This window comes from Microcaecilia unicolor, chromosome 3, assembly GCF_901765095.1.
Source record: "Microcaecilia unicolor chromosome 3, aMicUni1.1, whole genome shotgun sequence".
Classification (NCBI taxonomy): Eukaryota; Metazoa; Chordata; class Amphibia; order Gymnophiona; family Siphonopidae; genus Microcaecilia; species Microcaecilia unicolor.
The window spans coordinates 148,449,540-148,472,307 of NC_044033.1; the positions used below are offsets into that span (position 1 = coordinate 148,449,540).

The window sequence follows — 22,768 nt, forward strand, 5'->3', positions numbered from 1 at the left end:
GGAAGAAAAGAGAGGTGCTGTTGTTGGGAGATTTCAATCTGCTGGATGTAGATTGGAAGGTTCCATCTGCAGAATCGGAAAGAAGTAGAGAGATCGTGGATGCTTTTCAAAGTGCTTTGCTCAGACAAATGGTGACGGAACCCACGAGGGAGGGAGCGACGCTAGATCTGGTACTCACAAATGGGGATAATATGTCAAATGTCCGAGTGGGTGCCCACCTGGGCAGCAGTGACCATCAAACGGTTTGGTTTGATATGACTGCTGAAGTGGAGGGCGGCCACTCAAAACTCAAAGTCCTGGATTTCAAGCACGCTGACTTTAGTAAAATGGGGGAATACCTGAGGAAGGAGCTGATGGGATGGGAGGAAATACAAGAAGTGGAGGGACAGTGGTCCAAGCTGAAAGAAGCTATAAATAGGGCCACGAACCTTTATGTAAGGAAAGTAAATAAAAGTAAGAGAAAAAGGAAACCGATATGGTTCTCCAAGCAAGTGGCTGAGAAAATAAAGGCTAAAGAGTTGGCGTTCCAGAAATACAAAAAAACTCAAGAAAAGGAACACGAGGAGGAATACCGGATGTAACTGAAAGAAGCCAAGAGAGAGATACGTCTGGCGAAAGCGCAAACGGAAGAACAAATGGCTAGAAATGTAAGGAGGGGTGGCAAAATTTTCTTCAGGTATATTAGTGAAAGGAGAATGACTAAAAAGGAAATAGTGAGACTAAAAGATAGTGCAAACCGCTATGTGGATAATGATGAAGAAAAAGCAAATTTGCTAAATAGATACTTCTGTTCTGTTTTCACAGAAGAAAATCCTGGAGAAGGACCGCGATGGACTGGAAATAGTACAAATGAGATTGAAGTGAATAGAGCGCCGTTCACGGAAGAGACTGTGTATGAACAACTTGAAAAGCTAAAGGTGGACAAAGCCATGGGACCAGATGAGATCCACCCTAGGATATTGAGGGAGCTCAGAGAGGTTCTGGCAGGTCCTCTTAAAGATTTGTTTAATATATCCTTGCAGATGGGAGAGGTTCCGAGGGATTGGAGAATGGCGGATGTGGTCCCTCTTCACAAAAGTGGTGATAGGGAAGAAGCTGGAAACTACAGGCCGGTAAGCCTCACTTCGGTTATTGGAAAAGTAATGGAAGCGATGCTGAAGGAAAGGATAGTGAATTTCCTGGAAGCCAATAAGTTGCAAGATCCGAGACAACATGGTTTTACCAAAGGGAAATCGTGCCAAACGAATTCATTGAGTTCTTTGATTGGGTGACAGGAGAATTGAATCAGGGACGAGCTATGGACGTAATCTACTTAGATTCAGCAAAGCTTTTGACACGGTTCCCCACAGGAGGCTCTTAAATAAACTGGATGGGCTGAAGATAGGACCTGAAGTGGTGAACTGGATTAGGAACTGGTTGACGGACAGACGCCAGAGGGTGGTGGTAAATGGAATTCGCTCGGAGGAGGGAAAGGTGAGTAGTGGAGTGCTTCAGTGATCGGTGCTGGGGCCGCTTCTGTTCAATATATTTGTGAGTGACATTGCCGAAGGGTTAGAAGGTAAAGTTTGCCTATTTGCGGATGATACTAAGATCTGTAACAGAGTGGACACCCGGGAGGGAGTGGAAAACATGAAAAAGGATCTGAGGAAGCTAGAAGAATGGCCTAAGGTTTGGCAATTAAAATTCAATGCGAAGAAATGCAAAGTGATGCACTTAGGGAGTAGAAATCCACGGGAGACGTATGTGTTAGGCGGGGAGAGTCTGATAGGTACGGATGGGGAGAGGGATCTTGGAATGATAGTATCTGAGGATTTGAAGGCGGTGGCCATAGCTAGAAGGTTGTTAGGCTGTATAGAGAGAGGTGTGACCAGCAGAAGAAAGGGGGTGTTAATGCCCCTGTATAAGTCATTGGTGAGGCCCCACCTGGAGTATTGTGTTCAGTTTTGGAGGCCGTATCTAGTTAAGGATGTAAAAAGAATTGAAGCGGTGCAAAGAAAAGCTACGAGAATGGTATGGGATTTGCGTTACAAGACGTATGAGGAGAGACTTGTGGACCTGAACATGTATACTCTGGGAGGAAAGGAGAAACAGGGGTGATATGATACAGACGTTCAAATATTTGAAAGGTATTAATCCGCAAACGAACCTTTTCCGGAGATGTAAAGGCAGTAGAACAAGAGGACATGAAATGAGATTGAAGGGGGGGCAGACTCAAGAAAAAATGTCAGGAAGTATTTTTTTCACGGAGACAGTAGTGGATGCTTGGAATGCCCTCCCGCGGGAGGTGGTGGAAACGAAAACGGTAACGGAATTTAAACATGCGTGGGATAAACATAAAAGAATCCTGTTCAGAAGGAATGGATCCTAAGGAACTTAGCCAAGATTGGGTGGCAGAACCGGTGGCGGGAGCTGGAGATGGTGCTGGGCAGACTTATACGGTCTGTGCCAGAGCCGGTAGTGGGAGGCGGGACTGGTGGTTGGGAGGCGGGGATAGTGCTGGGCAGACTTATACAGTCTATGCCAGAACCGGTGGTGGGAGGCAGGGCTGGTGGTTGGGAGGCGGAGATAGTGCTGGGCAGAGTTATACAGTCTGTGCCCTGAAAAGGACAGGTACAAATCAAGGTAAGGTATACACAAAAAGTAGCACATGTGAGTTTATCTTGTTGGGCACTGGATGGACCGTGCAGGTCTTTTTCTGCCGTCATCTACTATGTTACTTGGCTAGCAGGGCTCAGCATCCCCACCAGCAAAGTAAAAGAGAATTCGGCAGGGGGCCCAAGCCCACATTTTGGGAGCCAGTTGTTAAAGTAGCCATGGAGGGCCCTACTTTAACAACCGGTTCCCAAAATTCTTAAAAACTTAACAACCGGCTCTTGCAAGCCTGTGAGAGCCTGCTCCAGCACACCACTGGATAAATTCCATGTTGTTGATCCCATGTACCTGAAAACATGTGCTGTTTCTTTCATGTTTTACAGACCATTTTGCTAAGAATCAGATGTCAAAACACAAAGCACAAGATAATATAGACACAGGAACAGTTTTGTTTTAAATCAAAACTGCCTTTGATTTGATCATTTTGGGTATTGATTATTCAAAAATCAATCCTTGAGGGGCAGGCTGCAAGGAATTTGATTTGCAAATTACATGGATAGAGAATACCATGGAATTACTTTTTGGGGGTATTGTCATTGGTGGGACCTCTCCACATTCACCTAGAGACCACAGGTTTTCAAATAAATTCTAGGAGTCTCTGGAGATACCTGAAAAATATCCTGGTATCAGCTCTTCCCTTGTGTTCCCTGCAGGCTGACTGGGAGGGGGAGAAACAGGAGGAAAGGGACTGGATTAGAAAGCAGAGTAGTTCTGTTCTTGCTTTGCTCTGTACGTTTCAACCTCCCCTCCTGTTCCCTCAAATAGCAACACAGGAAGGGCCAAAGAAATCAACAGGAGAGGAGAGGCTGGATTAGGAAACAGAGCGATTTCTCTGCATTTGTCTGTCCACTCACTTTTTGCTCCCTGAGTTGCCAAATAGCAAGACAGAATAGGGAAGAGTGATTTGAAAAGAATGCATGAGCTAGATTTACATGTATGCAAATCTAGCTCATATATACAGATATTCATTAGGGAAATCCTGTCAAACCTGATTAGCTTCAGGCCATTGAAGACAGAAGTTTAAAACCCCTTAAACACTGGACCGACTTCCTATGACTTTTTTCTATTCTTCACGGAGAAAGTTTTTCTTCACCCAACGTGTAATTAGACTCTGGAATTCGTTGCCGGAGAGAACGTGGTACGGGCGGTTAGCTTGACGAGTTTAAAAAGGGGTTAGATAGATTCCTAAAGGACAAGTCCATAGACCGCTATTAAATGGACTTGGAAAAATTCCACATTTTTAGGTATAACTTGTCTGGAATGTTTTTACGTTTGGGGAGCGTGCCAGGTGCCCTTGACCTGGATTGGCCACTGTCGGTGACAGGATGCTGGGCTAGATGGACCTTTGGTCTTTCCCAGTATGGCACTACTTATGTACTTATGTACCTGAGGAAAAGATTAATAAAATCAGGCCCATATTATATGTATCAACTGACTTCTATGGGAACTTCTAAAATGTCTCTGACAAAATGAGACTGCTCCCAATGCAGTGATAACACCATCAACATGACCTTAACACCCTTAGAAATTGTTCTAAAAATATTCAAAATAAACTGTTCCTTAAGTTTTCTTAAATTTACAATCTCCTCTCCTTCCCCTTGTGAATTAGTTCAATTTATTATCACATTGTTAGTCATCATACCATCAATTTCTAACCTTGTTTGCCATGCTAGCCAGCTTGTATATAAATTCCCTTTATGAAATAGTTTCAAAGGCCTTATTGAAACATTAGTAACAGCACCTGACTTTTTCGCTTGATACCATTCCCTGGTCCATGTAGTCAAGGAAATTTATTGCTCCCCATCTATGGCTGATGAGGATGAGCACATTCATAAGAAAAAAACTGCATAACTGGAATCTTCTTCCTACAAAATTTTAAGACAATCTAAGGGCAATATTCCCCACCACACACACACACAATTTTCTGCTATTTTGTTCAGTTCATTTGTGTTGCTACAATATTTTTATATTAACTGAGGGAGGTGATAAGGCTCCAACTCTGTGGATGCCTAAGACACCCCCAATATTCTTTGCTGTACTTTTCTAAATTTGCAACAGTGAGCTCCACGTCGTAGGGCAGCAGTGGAAGGCAAGAAGGAAGGTTTCTCTATCCCAATTACTGCTCCTACCTCCCCCTGCAGCCTACTGGCTGGGAGTAAACAGTTAAGGGGAAAATAGGATAAGAAGGCAAGAACAGTAACATAGTTAATGACAGCAGATGAAGACCTGTATGGTCCATCCAGTTTGCCCAACAATTTGGAAGAAGCAGGGTGAGGAAGAGGTGGTCTGTGAGAAGAGAATGTCTATGGTGTACACAGGCTAGGTAGTGGAGGAGTGGCCTAATGGTTAGGGTGGTGGACTTTGGTCCTGGGGAACTGAGTTCGATTCCCACTTCAGGCACAGGCAGCTCCTTGTGACTCTGGGCAAGTCACTTAAGCCTCCATTGCCCCATGTAAGCCGCATTGAGCCTGCCATGAGTGGGAAAGCGCGGGGTACAAATGTAACAAAAAAAAAAAAAAGAGGGACTGGCTGAGAGGGAGAGAGTGTGAGAGTAATGCATGTGCAAAGCTGGACCTGAAGAAGTAGATGGGCTGGGGGATGGGTGGGGGGAGAGAAGAAGAAAAGTGAAGTGGACTAAACTGGTAGAGGATGGCTTGGGGTTGGGGAGGAAATGAGACTGGTGGGACTTTCAGTGGTTCTGTAGCTCTTCTTTTAGTCATGAAATGTGCATTACCTGTTATTCTCTACATTTGTTTTATTTATTATTTATTTAGTGCATTTGATATACCGCTGAGGCCTTTCCAAAGGCATACAGTGGTTAACAAGTACAATTTTCTATACAGATACTAGTGTGCCCATGTCCCTGGGCCTTATGTTGTTTTTCTTTTTATAGACGTGATAATGTGCGCTAAGTTGAGCACTCCATGAGATATTTATGCAGGTCCTGGCTGAATATCAGCTAGGACCTGCAAAAGTATTACTACTGCTAATCATTTCTATAGTGCGACTAGTAGGGTTACCATTCGTCCGGATTTCCACAAACATGTCCTCTTTTTGAGGGCATGTCTGGGGCGTCCGGCGGATTTTGCCCGCATGCATGTTTGTCCAGATTTCTGGACAAACGTGGGCGCTGGTGGGCGGGCGGGCGTGCATGCGGGCGGGTGGGCGATCGGCGCCATGGATCTGGTCTGGTCTCCCCTCCCCTACCATGTTCCCTGGTGTTCTAGTGACGTCTTCGGGGCAGGAAAGAGCCCCCTCTTGCCTGCCCGGAGCGCTGCCTCCCTTGTCCATCATCCTTCTCGGTCGGCTGCGGATTCAAAATGGCCGCCGAGAGCTGAAGTCTCTCGCGAGGCCGCTTCAACTCTAGGCGGCCATTTTGAATCCCCAGCCGAGACCGAGGAGGATGCAGGCAAGGGCAGGCAGCGCTCCGGGCAGGAAAGAGGGGGCTCTTTCCTGCCCTGAAGACGTCACCAGACCACCAGGGCTAGATAGTGAGAGGGGGGTATGTGATGGGGGGGCGGGGGAGGGGACTATGTGACAGGGGAGGGGAATAGGGGCGGAATGAGGACCCGAAAGGGGCGTGGCAGGGGCGGGGTATGGGCGTGATGGGGTGGGGCAGGGAGCGTGACATGTGTCCTCTTTTTCAGAGGACACAAAATGGTAACCCTAGCGACTAGACATAAATAGGGCTCTATACATTATATGAAGGTACTTTCTCTGTCCCTAGTGGGCTCACAATCTAAGTTTTTGTACCTGGGGCAAAGGAAAGTCACAAGCAGCTGCAGTGGGAATTGAACCTAGTTCCCCAGAATCTCAGTCCGCTGCACTAACAATTAGGCTACTCCTCCACAAAATACAAGTAGGTTCCCTCACCGCTCCAATGCTTCCTACTTCCCCTCTCCCCCCAAGCTATTAAAGCCCAAGACCAGGCCCCCTACACCTTTAGACCCCCCCAGGCCTATGTTTTTTATGTCTGCTGATCTAGCGAAATGCTAAGGGCAGGAGCAATGCCCACATGCCTGCCTGTCACAGATCTTTTCTTAAAATGGCCACCGTGACCTCTAGACTGCTGCTAGGGGCATTGTTCTTGCCTGTAGAATTCTGCTAGACCACCAGGGATAGAAAAGATAGGCCTAGGGGGCTTGTGGGGGTGGAACGGCCTGGTCTGAGGCCTACTGGCTTCTGAGGGGAGCAGCAGGAATCTCTTAGGCCGCTATCCGAGAGTTAACTGGGCATAGGCTGATATTTTTTTTTCAATGTATGTTTATTATTTTCCACAAATCCAATACATCATCAAATATCTCAACATGCATAGGCTGATATTTTAACTGGTGCCTGGTTAGCTCCGTGGATAAAGTTAGGACAGCCTTTTTTGCATCCTAACTTTATCCGTTTATTTAATCAGTGAGTGTTCTAAATATCGCTGCTAACCGGTTAGGTACCAGCTCTGCCCCCTGACTACCCCAGCACTAACCAGACAATGCAGGGACAGTTAGAACTGATGTTTAATGGCACTGTCTGGTTAAGTGATAGCTTTATGAAGCAGTAAATTTTTAATGCTCACTAAGAAACCGAATGCACATCCCTAAAGAACAGGATCAATATAGCACCATTAAAAGAGATGTAATATTACATGAGCCAGTCTGGGTTATCAACAGAAAATCTGTGAAGCATAAGAAAGCTGAATTACAAAGAGACGCCATTTTCTGCAAATACAGAGAAAACACATTTATTTAATTTATTTATTTTAGCTGTAAACTGAATTTACATCTATTTCTTCCTGCCGCTGAAAATGAAGACAGCATATCTTTCAACAAATAAGTACTAATAGTCATTTAAAACTATGAATTTAACAGATCTGCTTCCTAAAACGTCAGATGGGCTTTATGTATGATTCTTGTAACAATCAAATTCTCATGGCATCAAGGGAGTTGTTAAGGTGTGCAACCAGGACTCCCATGTTTTAAGGGCCTCACACTTGTCCAAAGCGTAAGAAAGTGGAGCCCACTGCAGAGTCTGAGGCCCCTTTCAAAATTTCTGCCCTCGGTCCCAGCATGTAAATCAGAACTGTAATAATAATATATGCAGCAAACAATGAGTGTAGGCTACAACTAAATTAAGGGGAGTCTTTTACTAAGATGTAGCATTTTTAGCTCGCAGTAGAAATCAGTTGACAGTAAACGCCAAGACGCCCTATTATATTCCTAAGACGCGTAGTAAAGGACCTCCTCAGCTATGTACAAATATAAATAAATAATAGATTCAAGCAATCTCACTCATTCCTATATGGATTAAATAAAAACTTGGCCCAGCGCTAAAATCGAAGAGTTACCTTTTCAAATGAAAAATAAAAAGAATTATGTCCAATGACTGCCTCAGGCAAACATCTTTCAAGAATAAGTTGTGGGGGTTAAACATGCAAGACAGACTACATCGGTTAATGGAAACAGATGTCCAGATCTTAGTAAGTGAAAGAAAAAAAATCAGACTTCAACAGCTCTTACCTCTTCAACTTCTATCCTTTTTGCCAGTTCATCAAGAGAGGCAAAGCTGTCTTCTTGTGCAGATTCTCCTGGACTGTAAGAAGTGTCGTCATCAATCAGAGTATCAAAATCATCTTGCTGTTCCAAGTTTGTGAGGCGGCCTCTGGAGTCTTTTATACTCCCATTTAAGAGGGGGATATACAAATCCTCAGTCATTTCATTTTGCATCTCTTCGTCTGTTTCATCCCTGCTTGTGTACGAACTTAAAGCTGTTTTTATAGTATTTTCATCAGGTGCCAAGTTACAAGTGCTGGAATCAGTTCTGCCCTGTAAAGATTCTCTCTCCTCATCTTCAAGCCCAAGCGGCTGCAGCCCTGATACAATATTTCCTAGCTGGCTTTCCAAGATCTCAGCTGAGTCATCACAGTGTTTCGTCTTGAATGAATTACCCTCAGCTTGTGAGACACCTTTGCTAGCTTTCCGATCAGGAACTGTGTGATCAGCACCCCTCAATCTCTCTACAGTTGGTTCCTTGGAAAGCTCCTCCTTGAGCTCAATAGAGATTTCAGTTATTTGTGCTACATCTTCACCGAGCTGTATTTCTTCTAGCTGTATGCAATTATCTTTCCTGGCATCCCCAGAGCATAAGCAGACTGAATAAGGCCTGCCCACTGACTCTGTGGACTGGGTGTCACCCTCGAATGTTGATTCAGCCTTGTGGTGTTGCTCCTCCATGTGGGCCTTTCCTGAAGCTACCCTAAGGCTTGCAGCTTCTGTTAGACTATCAGGTTTGCCATCCCAAGGCAAACTCACAATCGTCTTCTCCTTTGCGTGCTGTTTTGCTGGTCCTGGTTCAGTGCCAGGGTGAGTGTCACCATCTAGACGTAAGAGAAAACCAGTTCAGACATTTTTAAATGCTTCCATATATCAAAAAGGCAGAAAGAAGCAAAATAAGCTGGAACTCAATAATGCTTTTAAGTGAAATTTCGTCTGCTAACATGGCCCTACTCCAGCTAATAACAGGCATTAGCTACACTTAATATTTAATAAGTATTTTCCTTCTTTGTGCATTTCAATAGAAAAAACACTAGGACACAAGAGAATATAAACATTTTAAGAAAAGGGGAATAAAGAGTATCATAATTATAAAATTACATTTGTTTCCCGCAGCATCCTAATGTCAGCAAAAGAGATAAAGCTGCTTTTGTTCTACGAGTTTATGCATTTTAATTCAATGGTAATAGTGTTTAAAATACCTCCTCCTCTCCTCCAATATTTAAATATTGTGGTCAGCGTTAAGCTCAAATGCTGGTTGTGGCGCTTAAATCTATAACCGAATAATTCAGTGCCAGCTGATATCCGGACATCAGCGCTGAATATCCAGGTAAATTAGGACAGCTATTTTGTACCGAAATTCAGTGGTATATAGAAGACTTCCAGCTCTGCCCCAGATCACCCCAGCACTACCTGGATAATGTCACTGAAAATTCTGATACCACCCCAGCAATGTTTCCTCTAAAGACCAAGTTGACATGAGCAAAAATTTTGCTTCGTGGACAAATGTTTTCAGTTATATTACCCTGTGAGGGCTACTCTATTAAGCACCAGGACGAGGCGTGAGGTTATCTTTGGACAGCTTTCCACCATACAAATTGTAAAGAAATATAATTTTTTTATAATATCTGAAATACATTTTAAATTTGATTAGCACAAAATACCAGCACTGCCAAGACTCAAAGGCATCAACCCAATCTATGAAAAGACAGCACCGCAAATATTACATCAGGCGCTAGAAAACTAATGGAGTGGAGGAGTAGCCTAGTGGTTAGTGCAGTGGACTTTGATCCTGGGGAACTGAGTTCGATTCCCACTGCAGCTCCTTGTGACTCTGGGTAAGTCACTTAACCCTCCATTGCCCCTGGTACAAAATAAGTACCTGAATATATGTAAACCGCTTTGAATGTAGTTGCAAAAAACCTCAGAAGGCAGTATATCAAGTCCATTTCCCTTTCCCTAATATATCTCCTACAGGGTCAACAAAACAAGCCAGACTACTACAGATTCCTACACTGAATTACACGCTAGCAGAAGCACTCTCCTCAGTCACACATGCAAAACACAGACAGACACCCACCAAATTTCGAACAAGGGACCACAAATTAGAAATTGAAATATTTATTATTAGGAAATGTATAATTTCTAAAAATTAAAAAAAGAAATTGAAATATGTAGTCAAAAAATTAAACTGGAAACCCCAATAAACCAGATTATGCATGCAGTGCAACACTAGACAAATAGAAACAGAAATGCATTTCCTAATTTTTCTCAGGTACTGAGCAAAATAAAAGACATCAAAGATGCACATTTCCCAAAGCTGATATATTCCATTTTAACTTTAAAATAAAATGTGTTTTTGTACCTCTAACTGGGTATTTCATTTTTGTGTCAGTACCAGGTTGACCATCTTCCCCCTGCTTCTCCTCTGCCCATCGAGTTGACCATCTCCCCCTGGAGTTGATCATCTTCCCCTTGATACCTGCTCTCCTCCCCTTGATACCTGCTCTCCTCCCCCCCCCCCCCCCCCGGGACATCTGGTAACTTTACCATAGCACCTCTGATTGCTCTCCTTGCTTTCCCACATCACAACCGCCGTCCTCCCATTTCCTCTCCCCAGCACTTTTCAGCAGAATTGGAAGAAGAGGAGGGGACAGCTGCATGTTGGGTCATGTTAGCTCTGCCTGCTGAATCTGAACCACGGGATTCTATGGTATCCCAAGTCATTCAAATTCAGCAGTCAGAACCACATGAAAGAGAAGGAGCAAGGTTCCACATTAGGAGTCACGGAACAAGAAAGGGATCTAGGTGTCATCGTTGATGATACGTTGAAACTTTCTGCTCAGTGTGCTGCTGCGGTTAAGAAAGCAAATAGAATGTTAGGTATTATTAGGAAAGGAATGGAAAACAAAAATGAGGATGTTATGCCTTTGTGTCGCTCCATGTTGCAACCGCACCTCGAATATTGTGTTCAATTCTGGTCGCTGTATCTCAAAAAAGATATAGTGGAATTAGAAAAGGTGCAGAGAAGGGCGACAAAAATGAAAAAGGGGATGGGACGACTTCCCTATGAGGAAAGGCTAAAGCAGCTAGGGCTCTTCAGCTTGGAGAAAAGGCGGCTGAGGGGAGATATGGTAGAGGTCTATAAAATAATGAGTGGAGTTGAACAGGTAGATGTGAAGCATCTGTTCATGCTTTCCAAAAATACTAGGACTAGGGGGCATGCGATGAAGCTACAATGTAGTAAATTTAAAACAAATCGGAGAAAATTTTTCTTCACTCAATGTGTTAATAAACGCTGGAATTCGTTGCCAGAGAATGTGGTAAAGGCGGTTAGCTTAGCGGAGTTTAAAAAAGGTTTGGACGGCTTCCTAAAGGAAAAGTCCATAGACCATTATTAAATGGACTTGGGGAAAATCCACTATTTCTGGGATAAGCAGTATAAAATGTTTTGTACTTTTTGGGATCTTGCCAGGTATTTGTGATCTGGATTGGCCACTGTTGGAAACAGGATGCTGGGCTTGATGGACCTTTGGTCTTTCCCACTATGGCAATACTTATGTACTTATGAGCATGTGGCCCAACATGCAGCTGCTCTCCTCTTCTTCAGCTTTTTTGAAAAGCTCCATGAAGGAGGTTAAACTGGGGGGGTGGAGGGGAGAGGGTGCCATGGGAAAGGGAAGTGAGTATGGGAGGGGGTACAGCTGGATGTATGAATGCCAGGGGGGAGAGTGAGGACAACGCTGCCATGCAGCACTAATGCTGCGCAGCAATCCGAAACTGCTAGGTGGCACTCTGAGAAAAGGTGACAGGACGTGCAGCTTACAGAAAACAGTGGATCCCAGTAAGAGGTACTTATCCAGGTAGGAGCCACTACAATCCAGTTAAGTACCACAGAATATCATGTACTTATCTGGATTGTAGCACTTTTGGAGGAGTAATTTTATAAATCATTTTCTGCATGTAAAACCTGTTTTACATGTGGGAAAGGGCTTTCATAAAACTATGTGAGGATTATACATAGTAACATAGTAGATGATGGCAGAAAAAGACCTGCACGGTCCATCCAGTCTGCCCAACAAGATAACTCATATTTGCTACTTTTGTGTATACCCTACTTTGATTTGTACCTGTGCTCTTCAGGACATAGACCGTATAAGTCTGCCCAGCACTATCCCCGCCTCCCAACCACCGGCTCTGGCACAGACCGTATAGGTCTGCCCAGCACTATCCTCACCTCCCAACCACCAGCCCTGCCTCCCAACCACCGGCTCTGGCACAGACCGTACAAGTCTGCCCAGCACTATCCCCGCCTCCCAACCACCAGCCCCGCCTCCCGATCTTGACTAAGCTCCTGAGGATCCATTCCTTCTGCACAGGATTCCTTTATGCTTATCCCACGCATGTATGAATTCCGTTACCGTTTTCATTTCCACCACCTCCCGCGGGAGGGCATTCCAAGCATCCACTACTCTCCTCTCCGTGAAAAAATACTTCCTGACATTTTTCTTGAGTCTGCCTCCCTTCAATCTCATTTCATGTCCTCTCGTTCTACCATCTTCCCATCTCCGGAAAAGGTTCGTTTGCGGATTAATACCTTTCAAATATTTTAACGTCTGTATCATAAAAAGTAAAATAAAAAAATATATGTGCACCATAAGATCATGCACACTTTACATAGCCTGTGCTCAGACATACCTGGAGGTGTAGTTTGAGGAAGCAGAGGTAGAGTTCTAATGTATCCATGAATTGTACAATACGTGCACAAATGTATACCATCTTCAGAGCAGGTGTAAATGTGTGTGTATGAACTTGTGTGCAATGAAGTTGATTCTGGATGCCTATTTTGCCTTTACAAAATAGGCACCGTTTGGACTTTTTACATAGGCATTCTCTTATAAAAGGATAAATTATGCGTCCTTTAATTTTCTTTCCTTTAGTCCCACCAGACCAATCTAGAACTTGTGGTTCTGCCCAATGGCATAGCCATGGGTGGACCCAGGCCCACCCAGTAGCAGCACACCTATGATGAGCCTGGCAGGGATCTCCAAGCCCTGCCATCCAAAAACTCCTAACAACTCTCCCTCCAGCGTAACTTTTAAATAGCAGATCTTCGCTGGCAGTGAGCAGCGACTGATATACGCTGTTCGCGCCAGCCCCACAGCCTTCCTTCTGACATACTCCCACCTATGCAGAAATAGGAAGGTGCATCAGAGGGAAGGCTGTGAGGCCAGCTCGAGCAGTGTGTATCAGTTGCTGCTCACTGCTGGTAAAGATCCACTATTTAAAAGGTACATGGCTAGGGGGAGTTGAGAGACTGTGTGGCATGCAGGTGGGCAGGAGAGACCAAATCGTTATGGGGTGGAGTTCTTCTGCCCACCCACCTTGGGCCCAGGCCACCCAAAATTGGGTGTCTGGCTACGCCCTGGTTGTGTCCATCAACCAGCAGATGTGTGGAGACAGAGATTCTAGAATTCTGTGTTCTACTCTAATAGGACACCGTGTAGCCTGAGGACTTCGGCATTTCAACTAGCAAAGCAGTGGTGAAAATGATACGTCCTCTTTCTTCAGAAGATAATTTGAACAAATAATGAAAAAAGCTGAATAGTTAAACTTTGAAAACAAAAGAAGAAATCACAATAACCAGGGCAGCTAGAAAATCAAAAGCTGATTATATGCATAAACATGGGATTATATGCTTCTGGACTGGTTTGCTAGGAGTAAAAGAAAACAATAATTAACAGGTAAGTATAATTTCTCCTTTTTTTAAAGTTCTTACTGGACCAGTCTAGAACTTGTAGGATGTAACAAAGTCATCCTTAAGAAAAGTAGGACTGGGTGATCCCTAATTTGAGAATCTGTACCCCAAAAGCTGAATCTGACCTAGCAGCTTTATTGAGGTTGTAATGCCTTCCAGAAGTATTGGCAGAGGCCCAAGTTACTGCTCTATAAATGTCAAAGAGAGAAAGCACTGAGGATACTGCCTATGACACAGAAATATTTCCTATGGAATGTGCTTTCAAAGAAATTGGAAGCTTCTTCCTCTTATGATATAGGCCAGAGGTTCTTAATCAGTGGTGCAAGTTCAAATGGGATGCAGAAAACAGTCTTGAAATCTGAGGCAATTTACTGAAAAACATTTTACTCTGTCTAGAAAGTCAGTTACTATTAGGACAGTTACTGGTAGTATAACTATGTGTTACTGTAATTATAGTGACATGTTAGCAGTAAGCACTGCTAAACCAAGGGCTCCTGGACCACTCCAGAGCTACTAGAATGACAAGTACAAGATGACAACGGAAGGCAACAGTGCCATGCAGCACTGATGCTGTGCAGCAGTTTAAAACTGCTAGGCAGCACTTTGAGAAAAGGTGAGCGGGCATGTAGTTTACAGAGAACAGTAGACCCCAGTAAGAGGGAGAGGCCATTTCTCTGGATAAGTGAACATTATGTTGCTCCGTGCTTTGGTGATTTAAAGATTGGGATAAAAGAGAAATTATAGGTTTATTGACAAAAACAGTTTGATTAATAAAAAAAAAAGAAAAAAAAAGAAAACTTTATTTATTAACTAGTTTAAATAGTTTAAACCCCTTTCCCCCATAGCTTTAAACTTCAAATTTCTGCCAGAGGTTAAAATTTCACTGTTACAGTCTAAAGTGAATGGAGGAGTAGCCTGGTGGTTCGTGAAGTGCACTTTGATACTGGGGAACTGGGTTCAATTCCCACTGCAGCTCCTTGTGACTCCATTCTCCCAGATACAAATAAGTATCTGTATGTAATATGTAAACCGCTTTGAATATAGTTGCAGGTTATCAATAGAAATCAAACAAAATAAAACATGGAAAAGAAAATAAGATGATACCTTTTTTATTCGACATAACTTAATACATTTCTTGATTAGCTTTTGAAGGTTGCCCTTCTTCGTCATATAGTTGCAAAAACCACAGAAAGGCGGTATATCAAGTCCCAGATAGCCTCTAGAAGGCACAGCAGGGCCTAGTTCAGGAGAGCTGTTATAGTTGGTGTTTTGATCATTAGGCATGTAGATAGCTCGGTGGCTGGTGCACGTGAGGATTGTCGGGCCACTTGCCTGTCTGGAGTGAAGGTTGCAGACCTCACACTTTACCTAGAAAGCAGTGGCCCAATGGTTGTGGATCTGAGATTCCTGCTGCTGCCTAAAGGGTCAGCAGTGAGTTGAGATCCTGGGAAACTGGATTTGATTACCTCTGCAGTTGTGTGTGAACCTGGGCAAGTCACTTAGCTCTTTATTATTCCAGGTACAATATGTACTGCTTAGATTGTGAGCTCATTAGGGATAGTACTAGTACCGGTCTAGAAAATTGTACTTGTTAACTGCTGTATTCCTATGTGAAGGCCTCAGTGGTATATCAAATGTGCTAAATAAATAAATTTTAGATGGTGCTGGGGAGGAGCCAGCTGTCTTCATATATGTGGGTACCAAAGACACAGGAAAATGTAGAAGAGGTGTTCTGGAAGACAAATTTAAGCTCTTAGGTAGAAACCTGAAATCCAGATCCTCCAGGGTAGAATTTTCAGAAATGCTTCCCGTTCCACATGCAGGACCCAAGAGGCAGACAGAGCTCTGAAGTCTCAATGAGTGGTTGAGATGATGGTGCAAGGATGAGGGTTTTAGATTTCTTAGGAACTGGGCAACGTTCTGGGAAAGGAGGAACTCCACCTTAACCGGGATGGAACCAGGCAGCTGGCACTAACTTAAAAAGGAAATAGAGCAGCTTTTAAAGTAGAATGGTGGTGGAGGTGGGGGGAGCCAACAGTTGCTCAGAAGTATATGGTTCGGAGTGGAGTATCCTTGAAGGATACTATTAAAACAGGAAATTTAGGGAATCCAAACAGAGAGGTTTCAACAATGGTGAAAAAAAGCCAGGAGTGTTTAAGGGGAGAGCATAGTAAAGGAAGCAAATGATCCTTATCAACTTCCAAGCAGTTTATAGATGCAGGGAAAAAACACAATTTGAAATGTCTGTATATAAATGCTAAAAGCCTTAAAAAAATAAGACGGGGGAGTTAGAGAATATAGCACATATAACAGGCATCTCTGAGATCTGGTGGAAGGAGGACAATCAATGGGACACTGTGTTATCAGGGTACAGATTATATCACAATGATACATTGGATCATAGAGGGGTGGGGAAGTGCTATATGTTAAAAGGGGAATTGAGTCAAACAAAATAAACATTTGCATAAAACAGATAGCAGCGTGAAATTCTTATGAAATTGAAATTCCATGTGTTTAGGGCTATACTACTATCTGCCAGGACTGAACAAACAGACAGATGAAGATATCTTAACAGAAATTACGAAAACTGGCAAACTGGGCAATGGTATAATAATAAGCGATTTCAATTATCCCAATACTGACTGGATAAATTTTGCATCAGGGAGTACTATGTACATAAAATAAATAAAATTCTTAGATGTAATAAATGGTCCAGGAACTGACAAGAGGTGGAGCCATTCTAGATCTAGTCCTTAGTGGAATGGAGGGCTTAATATGAAAGGTAAAGGTGTTGGGTCCACTGAGAAACAGTGATCATAACATTATCAAATCTGAGCTAATATCTGGAGTGAAGTCACTAAGGAAATCTACTGTAACAGCATTTAATTTTCAAAAGGACAACCATGACAAAATGAGGAAAATGGTTAAAAAGAAGATAAAAGGATCAGCTGCAAAGGTTAAGACTTTAAATCAGATATGGATATGGATGTTCTTTAAAAATACCATCTTGGAAGCCCAGACTAAATGTATTCCATGTATTAATGAAGGTGGAAAGACGAGCAAATGACAGCCAGTATGATTAAAAGGTGACATAAAAGAGGCTAACAAAGCCAAAAGAACATTTTTCAAAAAAAATGGAAAAATGATCCAAATGAAGAAAATAAGAAGCAACATAAGCACTGGCAAGTTAAGATGCAAAGCACTGGTAAAGAAGGTGAATATGAAGAGAAACTTGCCACAGAAGCAAAAGCTCATAGTATTAACTTTTTCAGGTCCATCAGAAGCATCCATGGGACCATTAGATCATCAAGGAGCAAAAGGGGCACTCAGGGAGGACAAGGCTATAGTGGAGAGACTGAATGAATTCTTTGCTTCCATCTTTACTGAAGAAGATGTAAGAGATCTACCTGTTCCAGAAATGGTTTTCAAGGGTGATGATTCAGAGGAACTGAAAGAAATCTCGGTGAACCTAGAAGATGTATTGAGCCAAATTGACAAATTAAAGAGTAGTAAATCACCTGGACCGGACGGTATGCACTTCAGGGTACTGAAAAAAACCTCAAACATGAAACTGATGATCTGCTGTTAATAATCTGTAACCTATCATTAAAACTATCCTAGTTCCCGAAGATTGGAGAGTGGCCAATGTAATGCCGATTTTTTTAAAGGGTTCTGGGGCGATCCAGGAAACTACAGACTGGTAAGCCTGACTTCAGTGCCAGGCAAAATAGTGAAAACTATTATAAAGGATAAAATGACTCAACACATAAACATGGTTTAATGGGACAGAGTCAGCATGGATTCAATCAAGGGAAGTCTTGCCTCACCAATTTGCTTCCTTTCTTTGAAAGCATGAATAAATATGCGGATAACGGTAAGCCAGTTGATGTAGTGTATCAAAGCTTTCTGAAAATCCAGATAAAGTCCTTCATGAGAGAATCCTGAGAAAATTAAAAAGCCATGGGATAGGAGACAACGTTCTATTGTGAATTAGGAACTGGTTAATCATTAGAAAACAGAGGGTAGGGATAAATGGCCATTTTTCTCAGTGGAGAAGAGTAAATAGTAAAGTGCCAGAGGGATCTGCACTGGGATCGGTGCTATTTAACATATTTATAAACGACCTGGAAATCACAACAAGTGAGGTGATTAAATTTGCAGATGACACAAAACTATTCAAGGTTGGGGAAGTCACATGATGCTGTGAGCGCCACCAGATGTGTCCCTGGTGAGCTGCTCAGGAACCTCTCTCTCACCTCATCAACATCATTACGAGCCTTCCTTTGGCCCTATCTTGACAGAGGACTATGTCTTTAGCACTGCTAATGGCTACGTTACCTAATCTGCACACCTGAAGGCCTCCAAACTTCTGCGCAAGAAGAAATATCGCAATCAAGTCTCCAAGCTGAAAAGATGGCAGCGCTTCCGTCACCCACGTGGCCCTCAGATGAAGTTGCTTTAATTCCAGAGCTTACTGAGGCTGTAGCCAAAGCTCTAGATTCGCGATTCACAAAGTTATCAGACCAAATCGCTGAGATTACACAACTTACCTCAGAGTTGGAATGTCAGGTGTCGGATGTGGAGGACACAGTACAGGCCCACACCACAGATGTAGCATGCCTAGAAGCACTGGTTAACACCCAACACCAAAAAAATAGATGACATCAAAAATCACGCCAAAAGGGAGAATCTGCGCTTTGTGGGGTTTCCAGAATTGATTCCTGAGGTCTCTCATTTTTCAACTTTGGAAACATGGTTGTTAGCGCTGTTTCCCCAGGAAGGGGATGGCACCCCCTTTCGCCTAGTGAGGGCACATCGTACTGGGTCTTTGTACGATGGCGGTACACTCACAAAACTAACATTCTGTGCTAATATAAAAGTAACAGGGATGAAGTGAAGTTTGAATGGAGACACACTAAGATCTTTAGAGACTATTCAACTGCTCTCTCTGCCAAATGACGTGCTTTTGCAGCTACCTGCGCAAAACTGGTGGAAAAAAACCTGAGCTTTATTCTGCAATACCCTGCAACGCTGAAAGTGCTCCATAATGGCACATGGATGTCATATATCTTGCCTGAAAAGGTGCAAGATTGGCTGAAGTCTTTTATCTGAATCATACCCCCATGGGGTCTATTGGCTGCAGATTGGGCGACTCTGTAGGGTCACATCAGGTGACAGGGCACATGGAGTTCATGGGCTTTTTGGGCCTACCAGTTGGATCGTTTGTTCTAGATAGGTCCCATAAGCACTGTTCTTATTACACAGTGCATTTCATGTGTGGGAGTGTGGGGCTCCCTTTGGCATATATGTGACTAACTATCTTTCCTTCCATAGGGGGGCTGGGCATGTTAATTTGGAGAAAGGGGGAGAGGAGGGTTGGTAGGGAAATGAGTAGTTTGTTAAAGTAACTTATATTTTGTGTTGCTGCTTGTTTATAATGAGAGTGCCTCTCTACAGGGGAAGCAGATGGCTGTTTTGTCTCCTTCTGGTGTCCAATATACATTTCCTGGGGTGAAATGGGGTGAAAGGATACCCTCTGCTCCCTCTGATGTTACTTCCTGTTCCGGAGTAGGGAACTGGTGGAGCCAACAGTCGTGTGGCTTTTCCCAACACCCTCAGGAGGTAAGAGCAATGCACAGGGGGAAGGGGGTGGGGTGGAAGTGATGCACGACCATTTCTTTTTGAGAAAAAAAGACAGCCTTTTACCTGCTGTGGTAAAAGGGAGCCTCAGTGCTCATCAAAAGCACGCACTGACACTAGCGCAGGCCCCCTTTTACTACAGCTTAGTAAAAGGACCCCAGAGAAAGTACATGAATGTATTATGAAAACTGCTTTGGATGTACCACAGAAAGGCAGTATATAAAATGTCTTACCCTTACCAAGGCTGCCGAGGTGGGGGGGGGGGCAGGGGGTACAAGATCCCCCCAGGCTTGGCCTCTGTCTCTTTCTTGCTCCTGACAGGATCCAGGTGATCATGTCCCGAAAAAAGCAGGAGACAATTCCAGCGCTGCGTCCCCCTTAGAGGCAAGGGAGGAGCAGACACAGGGCTTTGGGGCCTCTGGTTTGGCTGGCAGGGATCCCAAAGCCCTGCCAGCAAAAGACTTCCTCCAGCGTTGTTCTCCGCCGCATTGCCTGCCCTGAAGCTGATTTTCCCCTCACGTCGCACTTGCTGCTAATTGGGTTTCTACTACTACTACTACTATTTAGCATTTCTATAGCGACCAAGGAAGGGGGAGGAGTAGGGAAACACGCGGAGCGCGTTTCCCTACTCCTTCTCTGCCTAGGAATCGCTGGAGACTGGCTGCCAAACTAATGAAACAACCGCACACCGACGCACCACCTCCATCATTCAAAAGGCATCCACTCTTTCTTCAACAGAAATGCAAACTAATAATACAAAACAAAGAATACCCGTTTTCTCACGCAGCTACAGGTAACTCCCCACCCCCTTCCTCTTCCCCTTTTGCCAAAGCGGCCGTGCCCAACCATCCCCAGCCTCAGGCAAGCCGTCTCCCACCTCGGGGATTCCCCGAGCACCCAGAAAAAGACGGCGCAGCTTCCCGCAGCACATTTCTCTTCCAGTGTTCCCCTACAGCAGCCCTGAAAGGGCAAAAAATACCGACAGACCAAGAATGTGCTCCTCTACCTCCGCCCATCTAAAACAACACTGCTGCCTCAGCACAACACAAAAAAAAAACCCCGGAAAAAACAATCCAGCACTCAGCAAAGGCTGACCCCCCTACAACCACATTTACATTTCACCAACAGAAAGACCCCCCTCCACAAACCTCCTTGACAGACAAAACCACACACACACAATACAACAGACACACACCCTCAAAGTCACACACCAATCCATCCCACTTTGCCAGCATAGCACAGCACATCCCCCAACCCCCCAAGCAAAAAAACAAAACAAAAAAAAAAAAGACACACATCAACAACCTGCACACACACCCCACCCTCACACATTCACACACACACACACACACACACACACAAAATAACTCTGTGACACATACACACACAAAAAAAAAAACACATGCTAGCGCCCGTTTCACTGGTTTCGGAAACGGGCCTTTTTTACTAGTATATATATAATGCCTCCTTACAGAACAATATGAAATTACAACAGAAAATGTAGCCCCCGTGTGCTCAAGCTCGGCATGTTGAGGCATGTTAATGACTCTGCTGCTATTGTAGAGTCATAAGTGCACCATGTACCCTCATGGTAAATTTTTAAAATAGCAGGTAAACAAACATAAGCCGGATTTTCCTATCAGAACAAAAGGGAGGAAATGATTTCCTCTTCTCTATGAGTGCCGCTGAATAAACCTGAAAAATGCGAACCGGCACACCATCGTATTTCAAATCATCCCTAATAGTTTCGTAATGTTTAAGGATCTCCACTTTGTGCAAATAATTATGCAGCTTGACAATCACAATCTTTGGTCACTGCTCCCCCCTAAGCAACTGTTTCCAAATGCAGTGAGCATGCCCTAGTCACGTGAGGCCCAGGCCTGCGTGCATAGGAAAGTTCAACTCCAACCAGCCTTCCAGATCTGCCAGCAATTGATTATCCAACATCTTTTCTGGGATCCCCAATATCTGGAGGTTCCCTTGCCTGGACTGATTTTCCAGGTCCTCCAGTTTGTTGGCATGCTTGCACACAAGGTCTTGAAGGGCCTTGAGCTCCATGCTCCTCGCACTGATGTTGTGATACTCATTACTCCTGATCAGTAGTGCAGCGCACTGTTTCTGATAACAAATTTTCTAACTTTGATATTTGCCCTGACCCAGCACCGTAGACACTGCTCGTGTCAATTCAGCCAAAGCAGCCTCCTTAAACTGGGAAATGGCACCTGGCACGGTCTCCGCTATCTTGTCTTCCGTGGCTTGGTGCAGTCACAATCTTTTTTGGCAGATTTTGACACCATCACCTCCCCCGATTTTGCCAAAAAATTGTCCATGTAATAAAGGATGCAATTAATATCCGTAAAAGTGGTAAGAGTACCAAAATGCATCTCACTGAAGATGAATGCAGTCAGGAGCCGCAAAGCTGGTCAGACCCACATTGTACCTAGCTCACTGCATCCCATGATCCTGTTTATTATTTTATGAATTTAGCTTCCTCACTCACAATCAAATACAGTGCAATCCGCTTCAGTGCAAGGGTCTGGAACCAAAGAAATGCATGCAATTAACCAGAGCGTGCACTTAACCGTTGTGACCCAAAGAAGCTTGACATCTGATAAACATATGTACAGTACTGTTATTATATGTACAGTATACAGTCTCAGTTAACTGACATTAGGCTTGAAGTAATCGGTTATAGTCCTCTGTACACTCTTGGGTCTGAGAGTTCCATAGACTACGTCTGCCAGACGGTAAAAACTGTCATAGCACTGACATCCAGTGGCCTCCAGATTGGCCCGTACGGTGTTGAGACTTTCCAGCGCTCTTGCAAAAGTGACAGGAGGAGGTTGTTGAATTTCATCAGCATGTGCCTCACTGTTCATTTCTTCATCTGTTCCATCATCAGCTGTTGTTGCCTGCATGTAGGAGCATATCTCAACATCAGTGCTTTCTTCAGCTGTTTGTAGATCGTAATCAACAGCTATGTAGCAATGGAACTCTTCTTCAGTAAAACCGGCTGGGATGTCAATAACCTCTTCATCTGATGCGTTTGCAACAGCTGCACCTGTTTCATCCCTCTCCACATCCTTAACAAAGCTTGCTCGCTTGTGGCAGCTCACAATGGTTGCCTGTGTAACATGATTCCAGGCTTCTTTCTGCATATGTAGGGAATCCAACAGTGATA

The 22,768-nt window shown here is 43.8% G+C and overlaps 1 protein-coding gene across 1 annotated transcript in view; it reads right to left on the reverse strand.

Annotated features, from left to right (window-relative positions):
* Window positions 1-22,768, reverse strand: part of CNST (consortin, connexin sorting protein) — a 194,398-nt gene that overhangs the window by 71,017 nt on the left and 100,613 nt on the right. The window contains exon 9 of the mRNA XM_030196456.1: window positions 8,157-9,013. Within this exon, the coding sequence (XP_030052316.1) occupies window positions 8,157-9,013 (857 nt within the window). The remainder of the gene's footprint in view (window positions 1-8,156; window positions 9,014-22,768) is intronic.